The sequence below is a fragment of the Amblyraja radiata genome, chromosome 9 (genome assembly GCF_010909765.2).
Source record: "Amblyraja radiata isolate CabotCenter1 chromosome 9, sAmbRad1.1.pri, whole genome shotgun sequence".
Classification (NCBI taxonomy): domain Eukaryota; kingdom Metazoa; phylum Chordata; class Chondrichthyes; order Rajiformes; family Rajidae; genus Amblyraja; species Amblyraja radiata.
In genome coordinates, this window is record NC_045964.1 from 50,227,325 (window position 1) to 50,241,973 (window position 14,649).

At 40.9% G+C, this 14,649-nt stretch overlaps 2 protein-coding genes across 4 annotated transcripts in view; one reads left to right on the forward strand and one right to left on the reverse strand.

The window, feature by feature from the left end:
• Positions 1–12,592, forward strand: part of mis18bp1 (MIS18 binding protein 1) — a 57,057-nt gene extending 44,465 nt beyond the window's left edge. Inside the window, exons 15-17 of the mRNA XM_033027339.1 lie at positions 7,114–7,192; positions 7,278–7,335; positions 10,032–12,592. Of these exons, the coding sequence (XP_032883230.1) occupies positions 7,114–7,192; positions 7,278–7,335; positions 10,032–10,135 (241 nt within the window). The 3' untranslated portion in view covers positions 10,136–12,592. The remainder of the gene's footprint in view (positions 1–7,113; positions 7,193–7,277; positions 7,336–10,031) is intronic.
• Positions 1–14,649, reverse strand: part of LOC116977076 — an 86,176-nt gene that overhangs the window by 61,281 nt on the left and 10,246 nt on the right. The window lies entirely within an intron of this gene.

Genomic DNA, 14,649 nt, shown 5'->3' on the forward strand with positions numbered 1-14,649 from the left:
TTAATGCTGATAAATGTGAGGTGTTACACCTTGGCAGGACAAATCAAAATAGGACGTACATGATAAATGGTAGGGAATTGAAGAATACAGTTGAACAGAGGGATCTGGGAATAACCGTGCATAGTTCCTTGAAAGTGGAATCTCATATAGATAGGGTGGTAAAGAAAGCTTTTGGTATGCTAACCTTTATAAATCAGAGCATTGAGTATAGAAGCTGGGATGTAATGTTAAAATTGTACAAGGCATTGGTGAGACCAAATCTGGAGTATGGTGTACAATTTTGGTCGCCCAATTATAGGAAGGATGTCAACAAAATAGAGAGAGTACAGAGGAGATTTACTAGAATGTTGCCTGGGTTTCAACAACTAAGTTACAGAGATAGGTTGAATAAGTTAGGTCTTTATTCTCTGGAGCGCAGAAGGTTAAGGGGGGACTTGATAGAGGTCTTTAAAATGATGAGAGGGATAGACAGAGTTGATGTGATCAAGCTTTTCCCTTTGAGAATAGGGAAGATTCAAACAAGAGGACATGACTTGAGAATTAAGGGACAGAAGTTTAGGGGTAACATGAGGGGGAACTTCTTTACTCAGAGAGTGGTAGCGGTGTGGAATGAGCTTCCAGTGGAAGTGGTGGCGGCAGGTTCGTTGGTATCATTTAAGAATAAATTGGATAGGCATATGGATGAGAAGGGAATGGAGGGTTATGGTATGAGTGCAGGCAGGTGGGACTAAGGGAAAAAAATTGTTCGGCGCGGACTTGTAGGGCCGAGATGGCCTGTTTCCGTGCTGTAATTGTTATATGGTTATATGGAAAGAAATTTGCATTAGGCGAGAAAAAGTATTGGGTCAACTGATGGGACTGAAGGCTGATAAATCCCGAGGGCCTGATGCAGAGTTGCCAAGTAGTATGGATTTTCCTTATTTTGTATGGAAATGCGATAAGAATACAAATATACGATTTTGTTTTGTTTAATACGGATTTTTTTTAAATCGGCCCGACTTCCTGTTTCATCTTGTTGCATAAAAAACGCAAGGATATAAAAAGTCATACTGTGCCTCTAAAAATTATAGCAGATTAAATCTATTAGTATTTTAAATTTCAAGATCTGGATGAATATGTTTGTAGGCATTGATCTGCCTGTCCCCCTCCGGGTTTAAACAGCGTTGTCAGTTTAGCGCGGTTGAATTTAAACGAAGAACTATCGGCTACAGCTCTATGGGTTCTAAATATAGCGCTACTGGCTGGAGCGCTATGGGCTTTACACATAACGCTATGGCCACAGCGCTATGGGTCACAGACTGCTCGGGGAGGGAGGGAGAGGGAGGGAGGGAATAAGAGAGGGAGGAAAAAAAGGAAAGAGGGAGGGTGGGAGGGAGAGAGGGAGGCTTCCAAAATAGCTTCTACATCATCTTCTGGTGCTAAAAGCAGGAAGCAGCTGTTCAAAGCAATATACAAAGAGATGTCAATGAATGCAATGTCAAGTAAGGTGGGTAGAAGACATGTCAATTGGTAGCAAAGTTATGCATTCTTGTACTCTTACATGGGTATGACCGCACATAAAAAACAAAAACATTTTCAGCAAAATGGCACTGTGTAAAAATACCGATTTCCTCAGCAAAATACGGATCTTCAGGTACTAGAATACTGAAATGCTCTTGGCAGCTCTGCATCCCAGTGTATTCAAGGAGGTGGCTCTAGAAATCGTAGACACATTGATGATCATTTTCCAATGTTCTATAGATTCAGGATCAGTTCCTGTGGATTCGAGGGTAGCTAATGTTATCCCACTTTTCAAGAAGGGAGCGAGAGAAAACGGGGAATTATAGACCAGTTAGCCTGACATCAGTGGTGGGGAAGATGCTGGAGTCAATTATTATAAAAAAGTAATAATGGGGCATTTAGATAGCAGTAAAAGGATTGGTCCAAGTCAGCATGTATTTATGATGGGGAAATCCTGCTTGACTAATCTTCTGGAATCTTTTGACAAGTAAAATGGATGAAGGAGTGCCAGTGGATGTAGTGTTATGGACTTTCAGAAAGCCTTTAATAAGGTTCCACACAGGAGATTAGTGGGCAAAATTAGAGCACATGGGGGTAGGGTATTGACATGGATAGAGAATTGATTGGCAGACAGGAAGCAAAGAGCAGAAATAAACGGGTCCCTGTCAGAATGGCAGGCAGTGGCGAGTAGAGTGCCGCAAGGCTCGGTGCTGGGACCGCAACTATTTACAATATATATTAATGATTTAGATAATGGGATTAAAAGTAACACTAGCAAATTTGCAGATGACACAAAACTGGGTGGCAGTGTGAACTGCGAAGAGGATGCTAGGAGGTTGCAGGGTGACTTGGACAGGTTGAATGAGTGGGCAGATAGATGCATGGCAGATGCAGTATAATGTAGATAAATGTGAGATTATCCACTTTGGCGACAAGAACAAGGAGGCAGATTATTATCTCAATGGTGTCAGATTAGGAGAAAGGGAAATGCAACGAGACCTGGGTGTTCTTGTACACCAGTCACTGAAAGTAAACATGCAGGTACAGCAGGCAGTGAAGAAAGCTAATGGCATGTTGGCCTTCATAATGAGAGGATTTGAGTAACAAGGTCCTTCTGCAGTTGTACAGGACCCTGGTGAAACCACATCTGGAGTATTGTGTGCAGTTTTGGTCTCCTAGTTTGAGGAAGGACATCCTTGCTATTGAGGCAGTGCAGCGTAGGTTCACAAGGTTAATCCCTGGGATGGCGAGACTGTCATATGAGGAAAGATTGGAAAGACTGGCTTGTATTCACTGGAATTTAGAAGGATGAGAAGAGATTTTATTGAAACGTATAAAATTATAAAAGGACTGAACAAGCTAGATGCAGGAAAAATGTTCCCAATGTTGGAGGAGTCCAGAACCAGGGGCCACAGTCTAAGAATAAAGGGGAGACTATTTAAAACTGAGATGAGAAAAAAGTTTTTACCCAGAGTTGTGAATTTGTGGAATTCTCTGCCATGGAAGGCAATAGAAGCCAATTCACTGGATGAATTTAAAATAGTTAGATAGAGATCTAGGGACTAGCGGAATCTAGGGATATGGTGAGAAGGCAGGCACGGGTTACGGATTGTGGATGATCAGCCATGGTCACAATGAATGGCGGTGCTGGCTCGAAGGGCCAAATGGCCTCCTTCTGCACCCATTTTCTATGCTTATTTCCCCTAATGCAGGGACCATTTTGGTAAACTAGGAGTCTCCACATCCTTCCTCTCATGAGGCAACCAGAACTGCACACCAATGCTCCAAATGCAGCTTAACCAAAGTCTTATTGAGCTGCATTATGATTTACTAATTCCTATACTCAGTGTCCTATTCAATTAGTGCATTACCACCTCATATACTTGTGTTGCCACGTTCAAGGAGCAGTGGACATGGACACCAGGATCTTTCTGCACATCAAAGCTGTTAAGGGTCTTGCCATCTACTGTATTATTTGCCCTTTCATTTCAAATTCCGAAAGTGCAACAACTCACACTTGCTTGGATTAAACTCCATCTGCTATTATCCTGTAGCTGATCAATATCACACTGTTAACTATGATATCCTTCCTCACAGTCTGCAACTCCAGCAATCTTGGTATAGTCTGAAATCTTACTAACTAACCCATCCTCATTTATGTACAAGTCATTTATATTTATCACAAATAGAGGTCCCAGAGCAGATTCTCTTGGAATTCCATTGGTCATAGAATAATGCCCTTCCACCAAAACCTTCTGCCTTCTATGAATAATCCAGTTCTGATCCCATGCAACCAAATCACTGTGAATCCCGTGCGTCATAATTTTCTGGATCCGCTTACTATGAGGGACTTATCAAATGCCTCTTCTACTGCGTTCTGTGCTCTTCTCCACACCGGTGAGTCCAAATGCAGATTAGGCCACTAAGTTTACAAGCACCTGCACTCTGTCTGATGACCATCTGGATCGCACAATTGCCAGCCACTTTAATTTCCCTTCCCATTCCCACACTGACTTGTCTGTTCTCAGCCTTCCCCAATGTAGGAATGGGGCCAAATGCAAACTGGATGAACAAAAGTGCCAGAGTAGTTTATAATAATAAACATTGAATTCTCCTATTTCAGGTAATTTGCACTTTCTCTGTCCATGGAGGAACAGCACCTCATATTCCGCTTGGGCAGTCTGCACCCTGGTGGTATAAACATTGAATTCTCCCAATTCCATTAGCCCTTGATGTCTCCTCCCCTTCCTAGCTCTCCCTCAGCCCTCGGGCTCCTCCTCCTCCTTTTTCCTTTCTTCTCCGTGCCCCCACCCTCCATCAGTCTGAAGAAGGGGTTTGGCCCAAAACGTTGCCTATTTCCTTCGCTCCATAGTTGCTGCTACACCCGCTGAGTTTCTCCAGCACTTTTGTCTACCTTCAATTTTCCAGTATCTGCAGTTCCATCTTAAACACCATGTTTTTCTCTTATCTGCCCTGGTCCTTTCCCATACTCTTTTCACACTATACCTCTGTCCCCCACACTTCCTGCTGGATTCCCTTCCCCCTACTGTTTACCCCTCCCCTCCCCATTACCTCTCATTCAGTTCTTTTTTTTTCACCTCCTATCTTTTTCACACAGAAGATGATGCGCATAAGGAACAAACTGCCTAGGAAAGTGATTGAAGTAGATACAATAATAACATTTAAAAGACATGTAGACAGGTACATGGGTAGGAAAGGTATAGAGGTATATATATGGGCCAAACAGATAAATGGGCATTAGGAATTCATAGCCAAATTAGCCTGAAGAGTCTGTTTCCATTCTATTTTACTCTTACTCTGACGATGACTCTTGCTTTCCTATCACATTCCAGAATCTGCAGCCTTTTATGCTCCTCTACCTGGCTGTTGTTTGCTAATTAATCCCACCTTAAAGGCAGTCTGAGGAAGGGTTCCAACCTGGAACATCACCTATTCATTTTCTCCAGAGATGCTGGTTACTCCAGCATTTTGTGTCTATCCCTCCTCAAATATATCCACCAGCACTTTCTAGCTCCTGTTCCACCCTAACGTCACCTCTTTATACTGGCTACTTCCTTCTGGTCTTCAGTCAAGGTGAAGAATCGGAACCCAAAATATTGACTGACCATTTCCCACCACAGATCTGGTGTGACCCGCTGAGTTTTTGTTACAGATCCTAGCATTTGCACTCTGTTGTGGCTCGATGAACCTGTGGAATTATCAATCACTGAAGGCAATTGAGGCCAAATCATTAAATATATTCGTGGTAGTTAGTTCTAATTCTAATGGCCAATGAGACAAAAATAAAATACAGGGAGAGAACAGGAACAAAGTAGTGAACCTCGATAGATTAGCCACAATTATATTGAATGGTGGAACTGGTTAAAAGGAAAAATGGCCAATCCCTACTCCCAATTGCTATATTTCTACATCAATTTTTTATGTTCTTAATGTTTTTTTTAACTGCTACCAGCTATCTTAAAATCTGATATCCACCATTTCATATGTAGGTTTTAAAGTAAGCTAGTATACTCAACATTGATACTTTAAGAAGAGTAAGAAGAGTAAGGTGACGTGCCTCAATGACTATCGACCAGTGGCACTAACGCCGGTGGTGATGAAGTGCTTTGAGAGGTTGTTCATGGAGCAAATCAACTCCTACCTCGACAAAAACCTGGACCCACTGCAGTTCGCTTACCGCCACAACAGATCAACGGTGGATGCGATCTCGCTGGCCTTCCACTCCGCTCTGGACCACTTGGACAACAAAAACTCATATGTCAGGTTGTTATTCATCGATTACAGCTCGGCATTTAACACAATCATCCCCTCCAAGCTGGTTACCAAACTCGCAGAACTGGATCTCTGCGCATCCCTCTGCAATTGGATCCTCGACTTCCTCATTCACAGACCGCAGTCTGTGCGTATTGGTGGAAATGTGTCAGCCTCGATAACAATCAGCATGGGAGCACCTCAAGGCTGCGTGCTCAGCCCCCTGCTGTACTCACTCTATACTCATGACTGCCTAGCCAGTCGCAGTGCGAACTCCATCATCAAGTTCGCTGACTACACCATTGTTGTGGAACGTATCACTGATGGGGATGAGTCAGAGGATAGAAGAGAGATCGAACAACTGTCCATATGGTACCAGCGCAATAACCTGGCCCTCAACACCAGCAAAACCAAGGAACTGATTGTGGACTTTGGAAGGAGTAGGAGGGGGACCCACAGCCCCATATATATCAACGGGTCGATGGTTGAAAGGGTCAAGAGCTTCAAATTCCTGGGCGTGCACATCTCTGAAGATCTTTCCTGGTCCGAGAACACAAATGCAATTATCAAGAAACCTCATCAGCGCCTCTACTTCCTGAGAAGATTACGGAGAGTCGGGTTGTCAAGGAGGACTCTCTCTTAACTTCTACAGGTGCACAGTAGAGAGCATGCTGACCGGTTGCATCGTGGCTTGCTTCGGCAATTTGAGCGCCCTGGAGAGGAAAAGACTACAAAAAGTAGTAAACGCTGCCCAGTCCATCATCGGCTCTGACCTTCCTTCCATCGAGGGGATTTCTCGCAGTCGCTGCCTCAAAAAGGCTGGCAGTATCATCAAAGACCAACACCATCCTGGCTACACACTCATCTCCCTGCTACCTTCAGGTAGAAGGTACAGGAGCCTGAAGACTGCAACAACCAGGTTCAGGAATAGCTACTTCCCCACAGCCATCAGGCTATTAAACCTGGCTCGGACAAAACTCTGATTATTAATAACCCATTAACTGTTATTTGCACTTTATCAGTTTATTTATTCATGTGTGTATATATTTATATTATGGTATATGGACACATTTATCTGTTTTGTAGTAAATGCCTACTATGTTCTGTGTGCTGAAGCAAAGCAAGAATTTCATGGTCCTATACAGGGACACATGACAATAAACTCACTTGAACTTGAAAACCAAAAAATGAAGCCATGGCAAATGTGCCAAAATTCAAATTCTATAGATTAATTCTTAGCCATTATGAAATATGGACTTTTGGTATAATTAGAGCACTTTTTTAAAGTACAATTTAAATGAATTCTGCAATATTTGGAATAACCTATATAATATTTTACAGTGCAAGCAATGACCAATATGTCTATCAATTACAAAAGAAATCCAAGATGAAGAATTGGTCGAATGTCAATAGGAAACCGGTAGGAACAAATAACTAATTGTTTTCAATTAAATTATTAACATGCATAACAGCTCAAAAACCATATATGATTATTCTTATTTCAGAAACAAACATTTTTAATGACTCCATCCAGACTTAAATCATCACATTTACCTCATAAAGGTAAGAACTTGAACTTTTATATAAAGATTTCTTATTTCAAATTTTTCTCACATGTCACCAGGGGCGCCGGGGAGATGGCCTGCCCTGCCGGCAGCCTGTTAGTTTTTTTCAACTTTTTGTTATTTTTAGCGTCTGTTTAAAGTTTGTTTTGATGTTCTTCAGTTTGTTTAATGTGGGGGGCGGGGGGAGGGGATCGGGGGAAACTTTTTTTCAAGTTCTTACCTTCCTGGAGATGTGATCATTTTTCGGATCACATGCGCTGGAGCTGGGAGCCGCCTCGGACTGTCGTGAGCCCCACCGCGGGCCGCGGACTTACCATCGGAGCGGATCCCTTGCCTGGGATCGCGACCACCGTGGACTTACCAACAAGGGCTCGAAGTATCGGGAGAGGCAAGTCGGGAGCTCCAACGCCGCAGACAGTTCGTCCAGCCCTGACGCGAGGTTCGATCGCCCGGCGCGGGGGAGCTGACATCCCCCCCCCTCCCGATGCAGGAGCTGAACGCCTCAACGCGGAGGGCCCGAACACCGCCAGCTACGGGAGTTAAGATCGTCCCGTCAAAGGAGGGCTCGAGGCCCCTTACCAAGGAAGAACAAAGGAAGAGACTTGAACTTTATTTTGCCTTCCATCACAGTGAGGAATGTGTAGGAGTCACTGTGGTGGATGTCCATGTTAAATATGTTTTTGAATCTTGCTTTTAATTGTATGACTGAACTGGCCAGTGAAATTCCTCGTGTGTTGCAAAACATACCTGGCGATAAAATCAGATTTTGAACTAAATGTAAAGGCGAGTATGGCCTTTGCACCAGGAGGTTGCTTTCACGGAATGTGGAAAGTGATGGCAAAGCCAATATTTATTCATTGCTGCCTGAATAAAGTAACTGGTTCAACTATTACAAAGGTCAATTAAAAGTGAAACACGTTGCTAGTTAATTGAAAATTTAATTATACCAGATAGAATAAGATACTATTTTTCAGTAAGAGCAGAAGACCACCACTTAAAATCCCTTCTGTAAGGCAAATAGGACAACCCAATTGTTAATTCTCATATTACTATTAATAATAGTTTTTGAAATTTACCTTTCATAAGCTTTGGATGCAGATCAATTCCAGCTATGACTAGTGTTCTTAATTCATATTTTAGGATCAGATGTCTGTATTATCCCAGTTACATTATTGCTATGGGTTTGGAGGGCCATTTTCAGGTCAGAAGACCAAGGCCTAAACTGAAGTCATTGTCTTTGTGCATGGTATGTGTAGAGGCAGCTGGCCATACAAATGATGTAAAGCAACGTACCACAGATGACTTGAACCAAATTTTCTTTGCAAGCAACCAGTGTAAATAAGCCGATTCCTAAGGCTGAATCTATCAGTGAGTCCAAGATTAGTATTTTGGAACATTTATAGTGAGGTCCAGCACTAAACACTGATTCCAAACAGAATCACCAGAATAGTTAGGTTGCACAATGAGAGTCATTGAAATATTCTTAAATAGAAACTTCCTTCCTGAAAATCAAATGCTCTTAATAACCAAGTTGAGACTGAAAATCTGTTTAACATGTCATTGTTTCAATGCAGCTTCCTTCAATAGCAACACCCAAACAAAGTTATTGATTTGAGTCATTGGTCCTTCAAACTATATTTCATAATTTGTGTATTCCAGCAATGATATTGGCCTACAGCAGGGGTCAGTAACCTTGCTCTGCAGAGGGGCCAGGAGACATGTCTATGAGCATATGGCGGGTCACATCTATCACCATAGTGTAACACTTGGTGTTGTTTTTCGTGTTAATTTTCACGTTTTTCAATTAGTTTTCTGAAGTTCCCCTGTCCCTCGCGTGCCCAGGGAATGACTGCAGTGCCCAGGTCGGCTCGCCTGCCCCGGGACTGGCTGTAGTGCCCAGATCGGCTCACTTGCCCCGGGACTGGCTGTAGCACCCAGATAGTCTGCGTGCCCCATGACTGGCTGCAGTTCCCAGGTTGCTAAAACTAATTGGGGGGAAAAAAATTACACCTGGGGGCCGGATGATCTCTGGGTATGGGCCGAATCTGGCCCGTGAGCCTTAGGTTGCCGACCCCTGGCCTACAATCTTCTGCTCTAATTTGAAAATGGCTTTCCAAACCCTAAAGTTTGGCCATCCTGGCCAAATGTTTATTGCAGCTCCCAGATCGGCACACTTGCCCCAGGTCTGGCTGTAACATCCAGGTCGGCTCGCCTGCCCCGGGACTGGCTGTATGCCCAGATCGCCTGCATGCCCCGGAACTTGCTGCAGTTCCCAGGTCGCCTGTGTGCCCTGGGAATGGCTGCAGTTCTCTGGTCAGCTTGCTTGGCCCAGGACGGCCTGCAGTGCCCAGGTTGCCTGCGTGCCCCGGGACTGGCTGCAGTTCCCAGGTCGCGAAAACTAACTGAACAAAAATACGCCTGCGGGACGGATGATTTCAGGTTATGGGCCGAATCCGGCCCGTGGCCCGTAGGTTGCCGACCCTTGGCCTAAAGTCTTCTGCTCTATTTTGAAAATGGCTTTCCAAGCCCTAAAGTTTGGCCATCCTGGCCAAATGTCAACAATACTCAGGTAAAAATGAAACCAGTGTGTTACTTGAAGTGCCAACTAATCTAATAAAGAAAACATGTATAAGTCTAGGTCTAATTCTCTGCCAGACTACAATTATATGTAACTTAAGATTTTGTATTTTTCAGGCCGACAGAAGTCCAATATAACTAATCTATTCCAGGACAGAGTAAACCTTCAATCAGATGACGAGAAGGAGGATGAAGATTATTATTTTTCAAACTCTGAATAGATTTTAATTAATAAAGTTAAAATACTTACATTCCGAGTACCTAATTTGTTGACAGGGACACTGAAATGTAGTTATACTTGGACTGGAATTCGATTTGTGGTCGCTTTTGTTGATGGTTTTTAAATAGTGAAAATGTATATAAAATGTATATAAAGATTCATTCATCAAATTTTAAGTGTTTTGTAACATTTGTTAAAAATGTGGTATAATATTGTTTCCTAGTATAACAGTTGCTCATAAACTTGTACTTAGTTTCTGATTGATCAATCTTAATTGCTTTTAATTTTATTTGCCTCTATATTCTATGAATGTGCTAACCATCGGGATCCTCTTGTTTAATTAGAACTTGGCTGATTTGCTTTGTGCACCATGTGATGAACTGTTACAGAAGTTTGTGCCCTTAACTTGTTATATTTACAAAGGAGGAGCTTGCTTTAATAATAATAATCACAAGGTTAATAATAACAATTATATCATCTAAAGCCAGTGGATATATTAATCTGCTAATGTTTCTTGAATTTGAAGAGCAGAATTATCAACTTTGTGCACTCTTTGATAAAAGTGTGCAGAAAGGATGGGACTTAATTGATGGTGGAGTATAGCATCACATTTCCCCGAGATGGAATACATATTCTGATGGCACATTCTGCTTCATTGGCAGTGACATTAATTGTTTTTATTATGTTAAGAGCATTGAAACTTATTACAGTAACAAAGCTGCAGCTCATTTAACATAATAAAGAAATGCTAATTGTTCCATGGAGGGATATAAATCTTAGTTTTTTATTATTATTCAGCATGCAGGGATAAATCTAAGTCAGTCATTTTAAATTGTTTTCATTGGTTTTTTTATTCATGATTTGAGACAATTTATGCAGGAGCTAACTGAGAGGTAGGTTGCTAAATGTAACCATAAATGTAAAACATTTTCTTAAAATTAAGTTAAAACAATAGATTACTGAAATAATTTACTCTTTGGCTTCTTAAACAAAGCCACACCAACCAGGCTGTCGGATAGCATTCAATCCTAATCGTATAACTTCACGGTGTACAGGGTTGAGAAAAACACAATCCTCCATTTATTAAATGTTACAGTCATGGAAAGGCTTCAAAGAAATATTAAACAATAATTTGCAATTACAATAATTGTTCTGGACATTCCCTTGAGTAGGATTCAAGCATGTTGAGCCTTTCTTTGCTAGATATTTGCTAGAGCCTTTTCTGTGCCATTATTACTTGGGGGAAGTGCAAATAGATAATATTTGAACAAAGTATGCTATAAAATAAAAGGCTAACTACATTAGGGTATTCTGGTTATGTTCCTGGTTATAGTTCACAAAACAATAGTTTAAATTGGTCTTTAGACCTGTTATTTTCATTACTATTCCAAGAAAGCACAAAATTTAGCCAACATATTTATAAATGAGCTAAGTTTGCAGAGAAACAGTAAATAAAGTTTAACTATTGTATATAGATTTGTTTTAGTGTAACGCACCCTGATTTTTTTTTTTAGCCAAATTAAGCTTCCTACTTCCATAATCCTTGTAGAATACCTGAAGTAGGCAAATCACGAACATTGACAGTAAAAGCTTGTTGGGAACCTGGCTTGTTGATACTGTTGGAAGGAAATTAAATGAATTTGTTTATTGAGATTGATGATTATTAACAGGGAAGTACTACTTAATTTTTCCCCTCAAAGTAGATAGTAAAATGTTATAAATGTATGAATCGACAGAATGAAATAGGTTATGACAAATAGACTCCTTCCTGGGTTCTGCATGGTTCAGGATCTGATATAAAAATTATTGTTTTATTGTTTCCAAGTTGTACAGACATGGAATAGGAATATTTGCTTGGAAACACCAGATAAGGTACCTAGGTGTAAATTGTATTTGGCTTAATTCTAAAAAAATAACAATTTTCAAACAGATTGATGTATAGAGCAAAAATGCATCATTTCCCTGCTATTAAAATGCAAAATAAGCATTTCCTTCATTCAGTGACTGCAGAAGAAGATACCCTGACCTAAAGGTTGTTCCATAACAAAAATGTTAATTTGACTGGTGTTTTACTTTGGACAAAGAAATACATTTGCGTACTAGATTTCTCATCCTAGAAATCTTGGTATATCTTTGAAAGAGACTCGTGAATTTAAGAAAAGGAACTCTCACATTTCAAGAGTGCACGGATACATTGAACTTGCTTTAAAAAATACATAGTGATCCTACTAGATTTCCAGTTCTCCCATAGGTACTATGCTTGATAGTAGTTCCTCTGTATCTTTACATATGCCTGCAAATAAATGCAGAATAAGAATACTGTCTGTTTAATTAATTTTAATTGTGCGATATTTATTGTTTAATATGATCGCATTGCACAATCTACCTGTACTCCAGAACTTTTTTGTGTGTAATTGCTAAATCTGTCCAATGAATAAATATGCTTGGATATAGTTCATAATTTTGGTTAATTAATAGAAACTGGCCTTGATTTGTATTCCTTGTGCAAAGGGTGTGTGGAGAAGATTGCCGCAGGTAGATAAAGATTAGTCACAAAACATTTCTAGAAAAGGGACAATAGGTCGAGGTTCCAGTGTTAAATTAAGAAAATAAATCTAACTTGGCTCTCTAAAGGAAATGTATTGGCAAAGAATACAGTGATACGAAGATGCGAATGAAGAACTAGCAATGAAACGTTTGGTGCAAGATGAATAGTTATAAGTATAACTTGACCAAGAGGGGTTTTGAAGTTGAGATGAATGCTGTACGTGCTATGGATTCTATAGGGGGGTTGCACGTAAGGTCACCAGGTCATAGGGCTCGACGCACGGAGCCGCTAAATCCAACTGGAAGACATCCGTCACTTCCGTATATGTTATTAATGCTAGAAACGCGTACTTTCCTACCTGTTAAAAACCGGCAAAATTTTGAGTTTTTGCGCTGAAAGAAATTGTGGGAGTCGGGGTAAGTGTGAGAGACATGTACCCAACTTTAGAATTCCAAACGTGAAGCGAAATGAAGGTATAGATAAGCGAGAACTGAAGGGACTACAGCAGCTAAAATGCTTGGTAAACATTGAAAATATTGGGAATTATCGCGTTTGCTCAATGCATTTCATCAAGTAAGGCATTATTTGTGTTTTTTCGTGATTCCTTTGGTATCTAAAAATTCTCAGAAGTGATCAATCTGACTGTAAATTTTTCTTCAGATGCGTTGTCATTTTGTATGTAAAAATCCACGAGAACCATGGGCGATTTAAAAAAATTACAGCCAGATTTATCACTTTTAGATGCCAAAGGAATCAAGAAAAAACACAAATAATGCCTTACTGTTGATGAAATGCAGTGAGCAAACGACCAATGTTTGCTCAGCACACTGTTGTTGTCCCTTCAGCTCTCGTTTCTATCTACCGTCATTTCTCCTCACTTTTGGAATTCTGAAGTATGCTAAATGTCTCACACGCTTATCCCGATTTCCATAATTGTTTACAGCGCAAAAATTGACAATTTCAGCGGGTTTTAATGGGCCCGCTAAGCTGGAAACAATGGTAAGTGCCTACCTGCAGTTCATCGCGTGTAATCAATTTGGAGTAGCGTAGCAACAGTATGGGTCATGGGTCGTGACCCGACTGCCGTGAAACCTCCCTATTGTAAAATGCCATTGTCATTTGAATGAATCGGCACCAAAGCAACTTTTACATTTTCCCAAAAATGAGACAGTATACAAAGTAGAAATTTTGTTTAACCAATTTTGAATCATCTATTCTAAAAAAAAATGTTTCAGTCCGTACTTTTTTTTAGAAGATATTGACTATCTCAAGGCCTACAACAGATTGCAGAGAATGTAAAGGCCTCTTGGTTACAGTGAATTTAGGTGGCAATGGGGAAAGATTGAATAGTTGAGGATAGCTAGAAATGAAATGGAAAGAGTAAATACTGAAAACATTGAGCAGGCCAGGCAGCATTTGTGGAAAGAGAAACAGTTAATGTGAAGTCAGTTTCTCTTTCCACAGATGAACCTGACCTGCTGAATGTATAATGAATGCTTCCAGCAACAGTTGTTCTTTTAATTTCATTTGCTATCCAGCGTAGCAAGCGATTTGTGTGAGGAAACTGAGACATGTTGTGTGAAGTAGAACTTGCTTTCGAAAGTGAAATATTAGAAATTCCTGTGCACTTTAAATGGGGGTGGGAGGAGGGAGGGTGATTTGCGGTATCTAAAAGGAAACTGGGTCAGGAATGGAGAAGTGGTCAAGGGCAAAGGCATTAGGATCTGATTATTTGGGTGGGTGGCGATAGTATTGGAACATCAATGCACTATAGCATGGGTCTGGGATTTAAAAGATATGGGGATCTGGTTGATAGGGGACAAGGGGAAGGTGGTGGGGGTTATTCTCATGTTGAGGAAACTTTAAGGGTCAAAGGATTTTAAGATATCCTAATCTGGAGGTGTATTAATGCCTAACTGAGGAATACCAAACGATGGTTGTTCCCAAGGTAACTGACTCATTTTCCA